The 19,457-nt window shown below is 44.4% G+C and overlaps 1 protein-coding gene across 2 annotated transcripts in view; it reads left to right on the top strand.

Moving 5' to 3' along the window:
- znf217 (zinc finger protein 217) overlaps window positions 1-19,457 on the top strand; it is a 75,067-nt gene that overhangs the window by 29,766 nt on the left and 25,844 nt on the right. For both annotated transcript variants that reach the window (XM_072514696.1, XM_072514697.1), the window contains one exon: window positions 7,857-9,734. In XM_072514696.1, coding sequence (XP_072370797.1) covers window positions 7,955-9,734 — 1,780 coding nt within the window. In that variant the 5' untranslated portion in view covers window positions 7,857-7,954. The remainder of the gene's footprint in view (window positions 1-7,856; window positions 9,735-19,457) is intronic.

The raw sequence follows: 19,457 nt of genomic DNA, 5'->3' as shown, positions 1-19,457 counted from the left end.
CTGTGTGGAGTTTGCACGTTCTCCCCGTGTCTGTGTGGGTCTCAACCCAAAGATGTACAGGTTAGGTGGATTGGCCCTTAGACAATGCGATTTTCATTTCATTTCATTTCAATTGGGGGAAAAAAGAGAAATTGTTTTTCCTGGTCTTGGAGACCCCTCTTGAGGTGGAGTTAACTTGATTTTGCTGTGTGTGTAACTTGAGGGTGGTGACGGGGGGAGATTGTCGAATCAAGGAAACATAAATGTGCGTCAGATGGAAGTGGGCAATGATGACATTCCCTCTAATTTTTGGAGTGCACAGCCCCTTTGCACAACCATAGTACGTACAATTTCAAAAGGGCTGACTTGTGCATGGCCTTAGTGGTTCACTTTCAGGTAGTTGCGTGCCTGCATACCTTGAGGGGAATGTTGGGGTAATGTAAGGTGAGCAGGACTGGGTGCTCAACATTCCAGGATATACAATTGCCTGTTCTTTTGGAACAAAGGGGAAAGGAAGTGGGGTAGTGTTAATCAACAAAGTTTTCAGAGCAGTGCTGAGTCATGATAAAAAGACAGTGGATCGCGATGTAGGATCGGTTTGGGTTGAAATCCTGAATAGCAGGAGAAGGAAGACCAGGGTGTGAGTAGTCTATAGACCCCCAAGATGTGACTGAGGTCGGAGCATAAATGGGGTAAATATCAAGGACATGTTTGAAGGAGTCTGCAGCTATCATGGGAGATAGTAATGTAGAAGAAGAATTTGTGTAGTGCATCCAGAGGAGTACGTTGTGGAAACTACCAAGAACGGGTTATTTTAGATTTGTTTTTGTGTGACAAAGTAGGATTAATAAGGGATCTTGTGCTTGAGGATTCCTAGGCTGGGGGTAGTGACCACAATATGGTAGAATTCCAGACACAGTTTGAGGGTGAATGTCCGAATTCAAGATATGTGTGAATGCCATAGGTTCATAACCAGTGTTTTTAACTTTAGGGAAATTATTATAATTTTTTGTAAAAAATTTGAGTACCCAATTCATTTTTTCCAAGGGCAATTTAGAGTGGCCAATCCACCTAGCTTGCACATTTTTAGGTTGTGGGGGCGAAAGTCACACAAACACTGGGAGAATGTCCACACGGACAGTAACCCAGAGCCGGGATCGAACCTGGGACCTCGGCGCCGTGAAGCCGCAGTGCTGCCCTAAATTTAGGGAAATTATAATGGTATGAAGGAGGATTGTCTTAAGGTGAACTGGGTAAATAAGCAACGGCAGATATTCAAACAGCTGGCCCATTCTGCTCAGCGGCAGTTCCACGGATGGTTTGTGGTTAGCACTACTGCCTCACGGTGCGAAGGACTCTGGTTCGATCCTGGCCCCGGTCACTGTCCGTGTGGAGTTTATACATTCTCCCCATGTTTGTGTGGGTCTCAACCCCACGACCCAAAGACGTGGCAGGGTAAGTGGATTGGCCATGCTAAATTGCACCTTTAATTGGAAAAATTTAAAAAAAAAAAGAGGGATTCCAATAGAGGGGCAAAATCCATGGTAACAAAGGAGGTCAAGAATAATGTTAAATTGAAAAGCAGGATATGCAAAGTGACAAGTGAAGTTTTTAGGATCCAGCAACAAAAGCTCGTAAGGGAGAAAATGCATTTTGACAGAAACCAGTATAAATAAAAACAAACTGGTTTCTATGGATATATAAAGAAGTGGTGGGTGGGATATATAAATTAAAAAGTGGCCGGCCAAGTTAAGTGTGAGATCTCCTATTGAATGAGGCTGGTGAATTACTAACGGCAAACAACAAAATGGCGAATTGATAACCTAATAGAACTTAAATCCCAATCACAGGAGATAGAGTGTTAGAAAAATGGAAGGGGCCAAAGGCGGACAAATTGCCAGGCCTGATGATCTGCAAGTGGCTGCTGAGATAGTGGACCATTGGTTGTAATTTTTCATAACTTTCTAGGAGGGTACCAGAAGATTGGAAAAAAGCCAAATTCTGGGAGGGACCAGAAGATTGGAAACAAATGTGACTCCCTTGTTCAGAAGGCGGGGCAGCGCAGTGGGTTAGCCCTGCAGCCTCACGGTGCCGAGGTCCCAGGTTCGAACCCGGCTCTGGGTCACTGTTCATGTGAAGTTTGCACATTCTCCCCGTGGTTGGGTGGGTTTCGCCCCCGCAACCCAAAGATGTGCAGATTAGGTGGATTGGCCACGCTAAATTGCCCCTTAATAGGAAGGGTACTCTAAATTTATTTTTAAAAAGGCAGCAGGCAGGGAACTGTGGGCCAGTTATTATTAATAATATGTTGGGGAAAATAATCAAAGAGGAAATAACTAAGCAGAAAACTGAATATAATCAAACATGGCCAACAAGGGGTTTTGTGAAAGGTAAATCATGTTTGACAAATTTGCTTGAATTCTTTGAGGATGTAGCAGGGAGAGTAGCTAGAGGTGAACCTGTAGATGTAGTGTATTTAAATTTCCAAAAGGCATTTGACAAGGCACTACATAAGGGGCTGGTGTATAAAGTAATAGCGCACGGAATTGGAGGAAGTGTTAACATAGATTGAAAACAGGCTGTCACATAGAAAACAGAGTTGAATAAGTGGGTCCTTGAGTGGAAAGATGTAATTAGTGGAGTATAGCATGGACCAGTTCTTGGCCTGCAATTGTTCACTATTTACATTCAGGACCTGGGGAAAGAACAACAGAATATAAGGTTTCCAAATTTGCTGATGAAATGAAAATAGGCGGAACAGCATGTGGTGAGGATATTGTAATTCTGCAATGGGGTATAGATTGGGAGACTGGAGAAGGTCAAAACTTGACAATGTGGGGAAGTGAGGTCATGCACTTCAGTCGGAGGGGTCATAAGACATTATTTAATGGAAACTGCAGGTTTGTGAAGTTTAGAGGGATCCAGGTGTTATAGTACATTAATCACAAAGAGCTAGCAGTGAGGTCCAACACGTAGTTAAAGTGGCAAATTACATTTTGGCCTTTATTCAAAGCGGGTGGAGTTTAAAAATAAGGGAGGTTTTGTTGCAATTGTACATTGTGTTGGTGAGGCATCACTTGGAATACTGCATACAGTTTTGGTCCCCTTGCCTAAAAAGGATATAGTAACACTGGAGGCTGTCCAAAGGAGATTCACCAGGCTAATTCCTGAGGTGAGAGGGTTGCCCTATGAAGAGAGACTAAATAGTCTGGGTCTATATTCCTTGGGAGTTTAGAATAGTGAGGGGTAAGATCCAGATTGGGCTTGACCGGGTAGATGGTGAGATGTTTCACTGGTGGGAGAGTCTCTATCAAGGCGGCATAGCTACAAGATAAAAAGCCAGTCATTTAAAGCTGGAGGTACGTAGAAATTTCCTCTCAGAAGGTGGTGACTCTCTGGAATTCTCTGCCCCAGAGGGTGGTGGAGGCTGGATCATTAGAAGTATATGTTTTTTTTAAATTAAGAGTACCCAATTCATTTTTTCCAATTGAGGGGCAATTTAGCCTGGCCAATCCACCTAGCCTGCACATCTTTGGGTTGTGGGGGCGAAACGCACGCAAACACGGAGAATGTGCAAACTCCAGATGGACAGTGACCCAGAGCTGGGATCGAACCTGGGACCTCGGCGCCGTGAGGCAACAGAGCTAACCCACTGCGTCACCATGCTGCCCTCATTAGAAGTATTTAAAGTGGACGTGGATAAATATTTGATAGATCGAGGAATAGAGGGCGACGGGAAAATGGCACAAAAGGAATAGAGGCTGGCATAGATCAACCATGAGCATATTAAAGGGCAGGATTGAAGGGCCTGATGACCTACTCCTTCTGTGTCTTGTTTTCTTAGTGTGTGTATATAGAAGTCGAATCTGGGAATAGCCAGGGGTACTGTGGAGCTAGAGGATAGCCTCAATTTTGTAATTGCCAAGAACTGACGATTCCGGGGACAATTAAGTGGAGGATGTTCTGGAGGTGAAAAAATTATAATTTCTCCTGCCCTCTGGAATTAGTAGGATTGTTTAGTTGCAGAGGACGAAGCTGTATTTAGGGTGGTTCAACCAAGTTGTCAATAGAATTACTTTTGTAATTTTCTTTAGCTTGTGTGTAGATTTTGTTTTTCATACTTTGGTGACAAAACCTGCTTACTGACCGCAAATCTTTCTTTAGTAGTGCTACAATTATTTCCCTAGATGTGGTTGTTAATCTGAACATAGCTGTGTCCTCCAATAAATTGATCCTTTGTTAGAAAAGAGGCTTTCACTCCTAATTTTAATGTTCGACTCATGAAAAATGGGAGAATCCAAAAAGTGGGATGGTAGGGCAATGTCAAGAAATTTTGATGTTGTATTTTACCCTCTGATTTACATTTTGCCCTAATGTCACTTGATAATTCTAGGATTGTCCAGAAAAGGCTGTATACCTGTTGTCAGACTGGCAGCAGTGTCTGCCTGCAGTGCAACACTGGGCTACATTTTGCATACTTTTCTGCTCTTAACTTGATGTGGTTAGAAAAGCCATTTTGGCACCAAGAAATTCCATATGCAATCAGGGACCTCTGAATAGGACATCCCATTAACAAGTCAAATTCAAGCATTGTTAATGAGCAATGCAGAATTTAAACCAGGAAATGAGAAATTGAGTATATTTATTTCAACATCACGTCAGAGAAATGAAAGTGCGAGAAGAGGATGTGAAGAGAGATAAAAGACAATTTCAAAAAAAAAATAAAAAAAAATATATATATATATATATATACAGCAATGATTAGAAGCTGAAAGAGTGAGACTCCATGGCCCAACTATTCCAGTATTCATCATCTGAGATTGGATGCAAGATGGAGATGTACAGCATTTGCAGGCCTGACAGATGAGGGGTGCACTGAAATTGGCCAGGAATTTCAAACTTACGATGGGCTGCCTGGGACCCTCTGCCAAGTCCTGCAACATTGAGACTTTGCCTGGATACTTACCGTGGAATATTTGATCTAATGCTCTGATTAGCCAGTGCAACTGAGGACCATAACTGGAGCCCACCCAAGACTTCTGGCCTTTTTAAAGACTTGTCTGAATATAGCTGAATAAGGCAGCTACTGTCGTGAAAAAAGTGTCCTGTGTTCGTGTGTCTTGTGTTCGAGATGGTGTCTGTGCTCATCCATCAGCTGGGAGCGGAGGTCCTGGCTGAAAAATCACAAGAAGAGCAGGGTTATATAAATTTTCACAGACAGCGGCGGTGCTGACTTGGAGATCTGGGTCTACATTTGTCAGTGAATTTTCAGAGACAAGAGGTGTCATATGGAAGCAAAGCAGATTGAATCACTCTAATGTTAAAAGTAATTACTTGTCCCAGCTTGTAGAACAAATTAATAATAATATGGACTTTAGGAGATGGGACATGCTCCTGCTGTCACTGGCGGGGAGGGTACAGACCGTGAAAATGACAGTTGTCCCCAGATTTCTATTTGTCTTTCAGTGTCTCCCCATCTTTATCCCGAGGGCCTTTTTTATAAAAAGGTGAATAAGGTGATTTGGGGCTTTGTGTGGGTGGGTAAAACCCTGCGAGTGAAGAAAGTGTTGTTGGAACGTAGTCTGCCGTTCCTGCCGGCACGGTACTCCACAAGCCCGGTGGTAGTGGTGGCTCTATAGGAGAGCGGAGGGAGCATCGGTCTGGGCCCCGATTTAACAACAACCATCGGTTTGTGCCGGGAAGGCTGGATGGAGGGTTTCGGAGATGGCAGCGAGTAGGAATTGCGAGGATGGGAGATCTGTTTATAGATGGGAGCTTCCCCAGCTTAAACGATTTGGAGGAGCAATTTGAACTGCCAGCAGGGAATGGTTTAGATATCTGCAGGTACAGGATTTTCTGAGGGCAGGTTCTGACCTTCCCGCTCCTGCCACCGCGGGGGATACAGGACAGGGTAGTTTCCAGAACATGGGTGGGCGAGGAGAAGGGGGGGGGGGAGAGGGGAAGGGAGAAGGGGGGGAGAGGGGAAGGGAGAAGGGGGGGAGAGGGGAAGGGTGAGAGGGGGACAGAAGGGTGGGGGGGGGGGTGAAGGGAGAAGGGAGGGAGAGGGGAAGGGAGAAGGGGGGGAAGGGTGGGGGGGGTGAAGGATGGGAAGGGATTCAATATCTACAAAGAACTTATGGAGTCGGAGGAAACTTGGATAGAGGAGCTAAAGGGCAATGAGCTAGGCGGAGCGATAGAGGCGTCTGTGGGCTGATGCCTTCAGCAGGGTTAACACGTCCTCATCATGTGCCAGGCTTAGCCTGATACAATTTAAGGTCGTCCACCGGGCACGCACATGATGGTGGCCCGGATGAGCAAGTTCTTTGGGGTAGAAGACAGGTGTGTGAGGTGTGCGGGAGGTCCAGCAAACCATGTCCATATGTTGTGGGTATGCCCGAAGCTTAAGAGGATTCTGGCAGGGTTTGCTAAGGCTGTATCCACGATACTTTAAACACTGGTGGTGCTGAATCCAGAGGTGGCGATTTGTGGAGTGTCGGAAGATCCGGGAGTCCAGAGGGCGAGAGAAGCTAACGTTTTGGCCTTTGCCTCCCTGGTAGCCTGGAGACGGATACTGTTAATGTGGAGGGACTCAAAGCCCCTGAAATTAGAGACCTGGGTTAGTGACATGGCTAGGTTTCTCAGTCTCGAGAAAATAAAGATTGACCCTCTTAGGGCGAAGTTGGGGTTTGTCTCAATGGCAGCCATTCGTCAACTTTCTCGGAGAAAATTAAAATGTCAGCAGGGGCAGAAATTAGGCAGGGGGTTAGGCTATTGTTTCATTGATTGGAGGTGTGAATAACGTGATAGGGATGGAAATGTTTTATGTACCATGTTTGTGTTGCTATTGTCGTTATTACTATTATAACAACTATAAATACCCTAATAAAATGTTTTTTTAAAAAGTAATTGCTTGCGCACTCCATCCTCAACAGAATTGTTATATGAACACAATTTGAGAATGGGCCACACAAGGCAACGTTAGGCCAGATGGTCAAAAGCTTGGTTGAAGAGGTTTTAAGGAGTATTTAAAAGGAGGGAAAAAGATTTGGGGATGGAAATCCAGACCGTGGCAGCTGAGGGAACAGTCCCCAATGGTGGAGCAGTTATAATAAGGGATGCTCAAACCAGAATTTAAATGAATGCAGATAATCAAAATAGTTGGAGGAGCTTGCAAGGCCGTGGAGGGATTTGAAAACCAGCATAAGAATATTAAATTTGAGGCATTGCTTAACTACGAGCTGATTTAGATCCGTGAGGGTAAAGGTGAGGGATACGTGGGACTTAATACACGTTTGGACACGAGCAGCAGACTTTAGGGTGACCTCCCAAGTTTGCAGAGGGTAGTATGTAGGAGGCCGGCCAAGAGTGCTTGGAGTAGTCCGTTTCGAGGTAGCAAAGGGCATTTTGAGGGTTTCAGCAGCAGATGAGTAGAATGAGGCGAAGTCTTTTTTTTTTTAAACGGTGCGGGTGTGTGTGCATAATTGCTGAAAGATTAAAGAAAAATGGAGGCAGACACGGGTCTCCCATTAGCTGAAACAAATGTGTGCAGATGTGAATGTTTACTACGTTTCAAGCTTGACAGTTTTCAATAAAGCCTGCCAAAGAGTTACTCTCTTTGGATATTTGATTTCTTGGATACTTGATTTCTTATTATCCTTAATGTCAATGACATTTACATTGGATTGCAAAACATTTGTACACATTTGTGCCGAGTATCTTTATCATTAATTTAGAACTGGTTTTTTTTTCCCTCTTCCATTCAATTATTTTTGGCACCAAAGCATAATGTTTAAACAAGTTTTTTTGTTGAATATTAATGAGTTAAATGGTGACATTTTTAATCTTATGTTGAATGCTCTTGTGTATTCTGCTTTCAGCAATTGAAACCCTGCATCTGTAAGTACAAGGACACAAGAAAAGCAAGCTTTTGAGATCGAAATTGAAATTCTAAAGCTTTGTTGTCTCAAATAATGTGATGAGAATTCAATATCAAGACAAGCAAGGAAGAACATCTGAAGAAGAGCTTATGCCTTGGTTTACTGACCAGCCTACTCATGAATTTGTGATGAAATCTACTGAGAGCACCGTAATGAAAACATCTGAGGAAGTCCGAGATGATGTGAATTTAACACTTGATGCAAAAAATTCTGTTGAACACCATTGTTCAATTTGTGACCAATGTTTTCCTTTTGGTAGTCTTTTAACGCAGCACATGCACATGCATGCAAACGAAAAACACCCATTTTGTGACCATAGGACTTCTCAGAAAGCAAATTTGAAAATTAATCTTCAAAAGCACAAAGTAGACCATTTGCAGCATGGTAGGAAAACTGGAAGAAATAAGGCTAATCTGTCGTCTGCAAGCTTTGAAATCCCAAATGCTTTATCAAAAAGCGTCTGTCCTAATGACACTGAAATGAATGAGGCTGAAGATAATCCATTAAATGGTGTTGCATTGTTCCTTAATGAATTGGAAGGAAATGTTGCAGTCCAAGCTGAGGAATATCCACCTCTGCCCTGTATGTTTTGTAATAAGAGCTTTCGGCACTCTGAAGAACTCCGTCACCATGTAGTTATACAGCACAGGCCCACGCTATGTGAGCCTGCGGTTCTCCGCGTTGAGGAGGGATTGAGTCCTATTATTGAGGCACATATTACTGTAAGCTCTCCAGACCAGGAGGCAAATTATGCAAATGAAGACAATGGTGAACTCAGCTGTAAAGTGTGTGGATTGACCTGTGAGAGTGCTTTGAGCCTGGAGACACATATGAGGAAACACAAGGATTCGTTTACCTATGGTTGTAATGTATGTGGCCGACGGTTTAAGGAACCTTGGTTTCTGAAAAACCACATGCGAACACATTCGAGTAAAGCTAGGGGAAAATCTCAACAGGATTCGGAAGGACCTGCAACCATCAACAATGTTGCTATGCAGGAACCATTTTCAGGAAATGTTGTCTCCCCTTATAAAATGTGCATGATTTGTGGATTTCTTTTCCTAAATAAAGATAGCTTGAAGGAACATAGTAAAGTTCACAACAAAGATTTGCCTGATGACGATAGGATGGATGATTACTGCTTGAACCCAGAACTTGTGGCATCGCAGGAAACATTCCTGCAAATATTAAATTTAAACCCACTCTTGTCACAAAGTTGTAAATCTATGAAGGTGGGAAAATGGATACCCGAACTTGATCCTTTCAATACATACCAAGCTTGGCAGCTGGCCACTAAGGGCAAGGTGGCAGTTGGCCGAGAGAATGTGAAAGATCCAGGGCAAATAGCAAACTCTGAGAATGAGGAGGAGCCCTCAGACAAAGAAGATTCTAGTGAGCATTGGACAACCGAGAAAATCAATAACGGTCCTACCTTGGAGAACCTTGAAAAATCTAAAATCAAAAGCGGCAATATAGGCCAGAATGGACCTGCTATGGGCGATGTGGACATTGACCCCAAGTTAGCCCAGAATAAACTTAAACCGACTGACTGCACAACAAAACTTAAACCGACTGACTGCACAATGTGTGGCAAGATTTTCCGAACCTACCATCAGTTAGTGCTTCACTCCAGAGTACACCGAAAAGGCAGGAAAAGTGTAGAGAATCCTCCAGTTTCAGTTGATGGTGGTGAGGCTGGCGTTCAATCTATAGACTCCGTTACAGTAATTGAAGACCGCAGCCCAGGAACTGACAAACCGGAGGAGGGTTCTGAAGAGGGTTCAGAAGATGGAGCACTAGGAGAAGGACTTTCTTCAGGTAAGATTATGTAACTATTTGGATGCTTGGATCTAGTGCTGTCTCAAAGTGCTTGTTGGTTTCTAAATTTTCAGAAATTCCCCCAGTCTTGGATAAGAACCTGTGCAAAATCATCTGCCACTGTATCTCTCAGTAAGATGGAGCCCATATTTTGGGTGTGACCCTGTGGTCTGATGCAGTAGCATTTCACAAAATGGAGTAGTCTTCCCAAGTTCTGTAAGGTTTAAAATGAGCAAAGGGAGAATTAATTTCTGACTAAAATGTGCAATTGGGCTCTCTCCAATTAATTAATGCATGGAGAGACAATAGGCAATAACTAGTTTGAAGCAAAGTTGTGTTTTGTGAAGCGAGTTTATTGAGCTACAATATGTGAGCATCTTTTTTTGCTTATTTATTGCTATTCATTTCATTCAAAATTTACACCACAGGTAATTGCAATGGAATAATTTTGTGGTATAGCCCGTTATGTTTCATTTCATTTGAACACTATTATTGACTGAGAAAGCGTTCTTCTAATATTCATAAATGATTAAAACCAGCTTGGTTTAAAAATCTCATCATGCATCCCATTACGGGTTGTTTTTTTCCCTGTCCGAGGAAGGGTCCAAGCCATTCAATTCCAATCCATTTCATGCGACATCAAATGTGTTATGAATTTTAAACTCTTTATTTAAATATATTTGGTCCATCGAACTGGTCAGGCTGAAATAATTGCTTCCATAGGTGATGAGGAATGGAAAAGAACATGTGCATGATATTTTACACAGCAGTTGCAAACCAATTTCGCCCTATGCTAGGAAATTGCTCAATGCAACTGCACATGCTTTTTCTTTAAGGCATGCATTCCTCCTGCTGCTAACTTTTTAATGCTATTTTCAATACGTTTCAAGTGGATTAAAAAAAAAAGTCAAAAGGCTCTCGTGCCGTGAAATATGAAATTGTACTTGAAGTAAACTGAAGGTGTTTTCTCTTCTGCTGTAGACATGCTACAGATTTACCTAGATATGAGCAATTGAAAGCCCCAACCATCTGTGCACAAACTTGATATTGAATAAAGCACAGCAATGCCTAATGTATAGAATAAATGAACTTCCAAAACATTATGGGCATAAAATTGTGGTAGTTTGTATCTGTTACTTTGCTACAAGCTTCTCTTGACCTTTTTTGGGGTGAATCGCCTCCCAAAGCAACTACACATGCTTGGTGCGGGCATTAGTGCACACAGTGGATAACTGCTGGAAATCATCATAATTTGATGCTAACTGTGCTATTTTGGGGTTCAACTTTCCACCTAACCTGCACAGTTTAGCAGGAGGAAGGACTCTCTTCTCCATCAACGCTATTTAAAGAGATTCGGGTACTGACAGGGCAATTGCTCATTGATTTCTTCTGACTGCTGCTTTAATTCTCAGTGTTTGGTGCTTTCTATTGCTATTTCGAGTTACAGTTGTCTATAGGAAGTGGTGATATAGGTGTTGAAGGAGTTTTTAACTGACTTCTACACAAACCAGTTGTTCCCACACTTGGGATGTACTTGTAGGCATGAAGAAAATCAGTAGTGGCAATGCAGGTATGAGGAAAATCTATTGTGGCAGCGCAGAGCAAGACTAGTTGCTTGAAGAGGGAGCGGCAGGGCTCTTAGCAGGTGCAAATATCTTCCCAGAGTGTTCAGGGAACCGCTTTCTGATTGGAATCGACTGCATGTCAATAAAGAGGTCTCCCCTGAAATCGACAACCTGCTGCAGCCATGCATGCTGCAGCCATGCATGCAATCTCAAAGCAGAGCAACGGTTGCATTGCCAGTGGCTGCCAAAGTCTCTCTGGCAATGAGCTTTAATACATCTGACTCCTCCGAGCTTAATATTTCCAACATCCTGTAGTTTGCCATCTACTTGCATGTAAGGTAGGTCATTAATACTATTTTGCCAGAGCGCAGCAGGTGGAGCCAGCACATGGTTTTGCTAGGATTTCAGGATTCATGTGATGCAGGCTGCCATAGGTCGTACATACAGTGCTTTATCAACATCCCGTGCCAACATTACCAACATGACCACCCTATCAGCTGACTGTCGGTCTAATTCAGTGTGCAGCATGCATACAAGCAATTAGATGTAGTAGAACATTGTGGTGTGCAAAAACACTTCCACTACCTAGGCTGCTCCAAAAGGAGTCCTACAATATCCTGCAGAACAACTGTTAAGAATTTTTTTTAAAAAGTTTTTTTTATTGGATTTTCCTGCTATATATTTGACAATTCTTGTTATATTACAGTAATCCGGGTGGAGTTCTTGTTTATACAAGGAGAAACTCTTTTTCCCCCCCCCCCCCCCCCACCCCCAAAAAAAAATTTAATAATAAAGAGGAAAAAAGAAAATCAAATGAGTGCACCCGAGTGTGAACAGACTAGGTCCGCGGTACATATTTACAGTTGCCTGTTTTGTCTGTCTTTGCTGGCTGTGTACTTTATTTGGCCGGTCAACCTCTGCTGCATTGCATGTTGTTGGTATTGTGCCCTTTAGTCGTCTTGTCCTGCAGTTTATCCCCTTGCCTCTGTGCCCCTTGTATCATATGGTCATCTTGTGGGTTTTTGCCTCCTCTGCCCCCTCCCCTTTAGCTGCCATGGCTCGTTTCTCTCTTTCCCCCCCCCCCCCCAAACCCCCCGCTAACATATATACACACACACACACACACACACACACACACACACACACACACACACACACACACACACACACACACACACATAGTTAACTGTTGTCTACAAACGGGTCCTGAATGGCTGCCCCACCTTGTGAGCGCCCACTGCCCCGCCTTGTGGGAACTCTTCTGAATCGTGAATTTGACTTATCCAATCGGAAAAATTCCGACATGTCGGCCAGCCAGTCTGCAGCTTGAGTGGTGCTGCTGATCGCCAGTCAAGCAGGATTCTTTGGGTGATTAGGCACCCCTCCAGTCCTGCCTGGTCTGATATCCCGAAGACTGCCACTTTCCGGCTTGGTTCCACCCCACAAACTTGGATATTGCCTCGCAGAGGGCGATCCAGAACCTGGCAAGTCTGGGGCATGCCCGGAACATGTAGGTATGGCTGGCGAAGCCTCCCTGTCACCATTCACATTTGTTGCAAACCTCCCAAGAAGTACCTGCTCATTCGTGTTCTACTTGGGTGTGCTCCATGCACCACACTCTGCTGCATTAGGCTTAGCCATGTGCATGTAGAGATGGAGTTTGCCCTGTTTAGTGCTTCGCTCCAGACTCACCACCCTATTTCTATCCCTAGTTCTTCTCCCATTTTTCTTGTGTCTCATTTACTGGGGAACATGCCTCTTTGAAACATCATCCATACATGTTCCTGTAGTCCCCCTCCCCCACCTAAGTCACCCGCGTCCAGAGTGTCTTGGCTTCTGTGGGTATGTTGTCGTCGCCTTGCAAAGCAAGTTTTTGACTTGTAAATGGAGTAGTTTGTTCTCGTTGGGCAGTTGCAACCTTTTTGTTAGTTCCTCTAACATTGCTTGGGCATTTCGGGCAGGCAGAAGTGCTGCATTAGCTGTTTCCATGATTGGAGCGTGGCTATTACCACTTATTAGGGCTTATAGAGTGCTTGGTTTGCAGTGCTGGGAGTGTTGCTATGGCAAGAGCCCGGAGGGACGTTCCTCTGCAGGAACCCTCCTCCGTCCTTACTCATTCTGCTTCTGGCTCCCTTATCCATCTCCTCGCTCTTTCCTGCTGTGGCTGCGCAGTGGTAGTATTGCTCTGTAGAACCTTTTTGGAGATCCTTGGATTGTGCAGATGCACACATTCAGGTCTTTGTCTGACTTTCTTCGGTATCGGCGCGATTGAGGCTTGTGCTACCGTTGGTGGCAGCATGCCCCTTGCTAGTAAGTCTGTGAACATCTCTCAAGTCAGGTGCTGGTGCAAATATTTGGTACACTTTGCCAAGGATCCGTCTGGTGCCTTCCCCACCTGCATGGAATTGATGCTCTCCCTGACTCTCCTAATCCTAGTGGCGTTTCCAGCCACTGGTTTCTTTCCTCTCTCATGACTGGCATGTCCAGTTCATCAAGGAACTGCTTCATCCTCGAGTCCCCATTGGAGGGCGCTGAGGTGTACAGTCCCTGGTAGAAGGCCACTAATGCCTCGTTGATCTTGGGCTCGGTTACTAGTCTGCCATTGTTATCCCTGATCTGAGCTATTTCCCTTGTGGCTACCTGCTTTCTCAGCTGGTGAGGCTTTGTCTCCCTACTTGTAGAAGATCCCCTGTGTCTGGCGGAGCTGGTGCACTGCCATCCCAGTGGAGAGCGAGTCATAGTCCATTTGCTGCTTTTTCTTCCGCCAGAAGCTCTCCGGTCGGGGCCTCGAAGTATCGCTGGTCCACCTCCAGTCGACCAGTTGTTGCCTAGCTGCCCCCTCCTGTCTGTCTCTGCGTGCATTATAATTGATTAGCACGGACTTCAACAACCAGAAAGGAGGAGGTCTCACCCACCTTCTACTGGGAGGTGCTGATGTACCCGTCTATGGCCTGTGATATTTTCTAGCAAAAATCGGCAAGGAGAGCAGTGTCCAACCTCCATGGAAAGTGTTGGGCACGGCCCATCTCCAACTTTGCGTAGTAGTGTGGAGTGTGGTCGGAGATTGCGATTGCGGAGTATTCCGCTTTTGCTATCCCTGGACTGATTTTTCCACTACAAATAAGTCGATGCGTGAGTACACCCGAGGAGAACTCCCTTCTCCCCTGAGTGTGTGAACCTGCGAGAGTTCACTTCCCCCACCTGCTCCATAAATGTTTGGTTCTTTTGCCATATTTGTCGTTTTCCACGGTTTTGGGGTTTGATCTGCCCCCGATTAGTCGGTGAATATTTATATCGGGGATTTCCGCCATGGTCAACTCCGTATCGTCCCAGTTGGGAGCGTAAATGTTAACCAGGACCACTGGTGAATTTTCTAGGACACCGCTGAATCTGACCTACCACTCCCCTGCGTTTGTAACCGGCTTTGTCGTGGTAAATACTGTCCTCTTATTTTATTTTTTGAGTACCCAATTCATTTTTTCCAATTAAGGGGCAATTTAGCTTGGCCAATCCACCTACCTTGCACATCTTTGGATTGTGGGGGCGAAACCCACACAAACACGGGGAGAATGTGCAAACTCCACATGGACAGTGACCCAGAGCCGGAATCGAACCTGGGACCTCGGCGCCGTGAACAGCAATACTAACCACTGCACCACCGTGCTGCCCTAGTCCTCTAATTAAGGAGTATGCCCCCCCCCCCCTCACTCTAACTGTTGAGAATTATGGTGGTCTGCTATATGTTGCACAAACTGACCATTTGAGTTGACAGCCCTTATCACCAGCTATTTGGGGAGCATGATGAGAGGAGACAACCTAGACAGTGACTTTATGGCTGAGAAGTTCATGAAGAGCTCATTCCAGAGTGATAGCTGTAACCACAATCCCAATTTTCATTTACCAGTCGTCCCACACCTTAATTTACCTCTGTTACTGACCATCACTGCATTGGCTTGGCCACAATACAAAAATAAGCGTCCACAAAATAAACATTCCAAAACAATTTTATGAATTCAGCCATGCAATACAATTAATACTCAACCTTGTGTACTGTCTTCCGTGTACTGTTATGCCTTTCATAGAGTTATTGTGCAGTACTGACCCACCGGTTGCCACATAGCTGGTGTGAGGCTGGTGATTTTTGATGAAGACTGCAGATGGCCTTAACAGGGTGACTCTCTGCTCTGAACCCAGAAAAGACAGCTTCAGAGTGCACCATCTCTGTATGGGTGGCAGCAACATGAACTGGCTGCCTGATGGACAACAGCAGGGGTGGTGCTGCTGCAGTATCGGGGATGAAAAGACAAATGACCATAGGCTGCTTTCACCTTTTGAGTGGGAGAGTTGACTGGTGGTGGGTTTAAAAAAAATATATATATATATTTTTATTGGCATTTTCAATTTATACACAGTAACTCTTTACATTTAATAATTACAGTACATGTTCTTGTATACATACTGATATCGTCTGTCTTGGTGTGTCTTCCTCTTCTCCCCTGGCCCCTCCTTAGTATCCCCCTTTTTCGTTCAGGGTGTACTGTCTCCCGGCTCCTATTTCCCTTCCTTTTTGCTTTCTGCTGCCTGCCTTGGGGGGGGGGGGGAGAGGGAGGGGAGGGAGGGGGGGGAAGAAGAGAAGAGATCTTCCTGTCTGTCTTTTCCCATCTCTTTTTCCTCTAATCGCTGTTGGCTTTGAACAGGTCTTGGAAGAGGCTGACGAATTGTCCCCATGCTTTTAGGAAGCTTTCCTCTGACCCTCGGATGGTGTATTTGATCTTCTCCAAATGGAGAAATTCTGCCAGCCAGTCTGCAGCTATGGGTGGTGCTACTGATCGCCAGCTGAGCAGGATTCTCTGGCGTGCGATTAGGAAAGTGAAAGCTAGGGTGTCGGCCCTCTTCCCCATGTGTAGCTCTGGCTGTTTGGATACCCCAAAGATTGGCACTCTTGGGCACCGCTCCACCCTCGCCCGCACAACCGTGGACATTACTTTGGAGAAGGCTGTCCAGAACACTGCAAATTTGGGACAGGCCCAAAACATGTGTGGTTGGCACCGTTCACATTTGTCCTCCACAAATTTGTCCTTGACAAAGCCCATCTGACCCTCTGCGACCACCTCTGGTACGTAGTTCTCTAGCCTTTTGGTCAAGACCGCTTGCGAGTATTTTCATGTCTTCATTTAGCAGTGAAATAGGTCTGTAAGAACTGCACTGGTGGTGGTTTAACCTGTGGATCATCACATCTCCAACTAGGGGCAAGGTTGAGGGGGCAGGCCTTCATGCTATTGAATAACTGATTCGGAGTTATACAAGGAGTCTTTTTGTAACTGGTTGTTTTCATCTCCAGTCAGTGAGAGTAATTTCATTTCATAATGGAAGTTGTGGTGTAATTGAGATACTTCTAGTTGAAGGGCAACTGTATGAACTGCTGAGCTTAACGTGAAAATTGTTTTCCCAGAGCTTTGAAGCTGGAAGCTAATTATGGTCATGTGGTTGCATTAATTGAATTTAATGTGATCACCTCTCCATTGTGCTATACAGTACCTTTTTTAAAAAAAAAAAGAAAAACCTACCTGACTATAAACAATACAACTACTTTCAATCCAGACAAGGATCTTCTTGTTTTATGTGGGTATGGATTGGATAATTAGCTCTTCATTTTAATGTACAGTGGCCAGAAATGTCTTGTTTGACATGAATCTAGTGGTGCAGTGAAGGGTTGAAATTAATTTCGATCACTAGTTTGATTTCAAAATTGCCTTGAGCCTTCTTGCAATGACCGATGAAACTGACCAACTCATTACTCAAACCTTCCCAGGTCCTTGACTCTGAGAGCAGTTTTACTGGCTGTTGGCTACTGAGAATGATGCTTCTGTCTTGTAGAATGTTCCAAAGATGGAAGAGTGTAAACGATCATCCCCCCCCCCCCCCCTTGCTTCCCAGGAAAAACAATTAATGATGCACATACTGGGATTGGTGTGTATAATGTAGCTTTCTTATGAAGGCAGTCGCATTTTCCAAGTAACTTGTAGACCACTGCTGCTGCAAAGTATTTTATCAAATGGATTTTCAGGATTCCAATGCATCTTCATCACACTTTCAATATTTTTAAGCAATACATTGTTTTGACTCATTCTTTTCACATTTCTAACTTTCAATATGGAAACAAGTACATGTTCATTATCAGATTGATATTGCAGTAGGATTGCACCATCTAGTGCTCTGCTATCTTATTACAGTTAAAGCATCTTCCATTTTACTAAATTACTGACATCCTAGAAATGCATGTGACATTGCAGATGACCTTCAACTGAATAGAAGTCTGGCTGTGACTCAGACAACTGTTAATCGGCTACTCTTATATTTCTTTTCAAAAGTTCACATTGGCATGTGTAGGTTTGTGAATAATTGCATTGAATACCCAGGGGCAGATATACATACTGCAGATTATAAGAAAATTATCATTTAGCATTAATCATGCCATTCTATCTCCTTCCTTACCCTTCTCCCTGCCCACCCTGTCATACTGGAGGACATTTTGTGATAATTTTTATTTTTATCTGGAAAATTTCAAATAGCTGACAGTTCTGGTCATACTTGAGGACATTTTTGATAATTTTTAAGCTTAGTAAATTTAAGGGAAAAATGCTCTTTAGCATGGCTTCTGTTGAAGGTTAAGGCATTGAGTGATCACTCTTCATTTTATTATACGTAAATGGCATATGATGTGTTCAGAGTCATTTATATACTAGATGTCGGATTTGACCACCAGTCCATCCAGTGGCCACTATGTGCAACTGCATCAAGGGAATTCATAGGGAAACATTTGAATGGGTTTTTATCATAGAATTTGCAGTGCAGAAGGAGGCCATTCGGCCCATCGAGTCGTTTGTTTTCATTTTCAAAACATGGGTGTCTCCTGATGACGCTTGTATTGATTGCCCATCCTCTAGTTGCCCTCAATGTGACAGTGTGCCCCAGCAATTTAGTGGTAAATGTCAATTCTAGGGTTCAACTCTTGTATCCGTGCATTTGCTTTTGTATGCATATTTCTGGGGCTGGATTCGCCAAAATTGGGGCTATGTCCCCACGCCAGTGTGAAAACGCTTGCGTTTCGCTCTCGACTTTACTTGAAAAAGTCATGAATGATTCTCCTACCTGCAGGGGAGCTGCTCGCACGTCTGGTCGGGAGTCCGCGCACGGCGGCGGCCTGCAGCCGCCGCCCCGTTCGACATGGCGGACTCGGACCGTGGAGTGACCTCAAAGGTAGGCCACCCCGAGATGGTGTGCGCCCGCGGATCAGAGGCGCCCGATCGCTGTCCTTGAGCCCACCCCCCCACCGAGGCGGCCGCGAACTGAGCCCGCAGCCGCCACCTGATGTTCCTGACAGGCAAAACGTGGTTAGAACCACGCGGTTGAGATCGCGACCAGTTTTGCATGGAGAATCGCTGGGAGGGGGCCTCTTGTCAATGGCCCCCCCCACCACGCCGCGTAATCCGCGTGCTGTAATGCGGGAACCGTTCTGAAGTGTAAAAATGGATTCTCCGCCCTCGCGCCAAACGTGATTACGGCGCGAGGCTGCGGAAAATCCAGCCCTTGATCTTTCCATTAGTGATCGTCGGACAGCATTCAGCAGCAACATTTCTAGTGATTTTTTTTTTTAAAAAGATGGAGGCGGCATGATGGCGCAGTGGTTAGCAATGCTGCCTCTCAGCGCTAAGGACCCGGGTTTGTTTCCGGCCCTGGGTCACTGTCCGTGTGGAGTTCGCTCAATGTCCCAGTTTCTGCGTGGGTCTCATTCCCACAAACCGAAGATGTGCAAGGTAGGTAGCTTGGCCATGCTAAATTATCTCTTAATTGGGGGAAAAAAAGAATTTGATACTCTAAATTTTTTAAAAAACTCATCTACCTTGTGTTGGCTATCTTGGCACATACACGTGCGATTAAATCTGGGATCACCCTGTGCAGCTCAGTCTTCTACTGTTTTATTCAGTTAGTTTAAATTGTCCGATTCCCTTAGACTGGTGTATAGAAGGGGAGCTTTGCTCTTATTGATTTGAGATTTCCCAATGCATGCAACGTATGCAATGCATGAATTGAATTTTCATTTGAATTTTTCATTTGAACTTTGATTTTTGCATTTTAAATCCGAGCAAATTATGAA

This window comes from Scyliorhinus torazame, chromosome 8 (genome assembly GCF_047496885.1).
Source record: "Scyliorhinus torazame isolate Kashiwa2021f chromosome 8, sScyTor2.1, whole genome shotgun sequence".
In the NCBI taxonomy this organism is placed as follows: Eukaryota; Metazoa; Chordata; class Chondrichthyes; order Carcharhiniformes; family Scyliorhinidae; genus Scyliorhinus; species Scyliorhinus torazame.
Note: the sequence above shows the minus strand (reverse complement) of the source record. Positions and strands in the feature narration are given on the sequence as shown.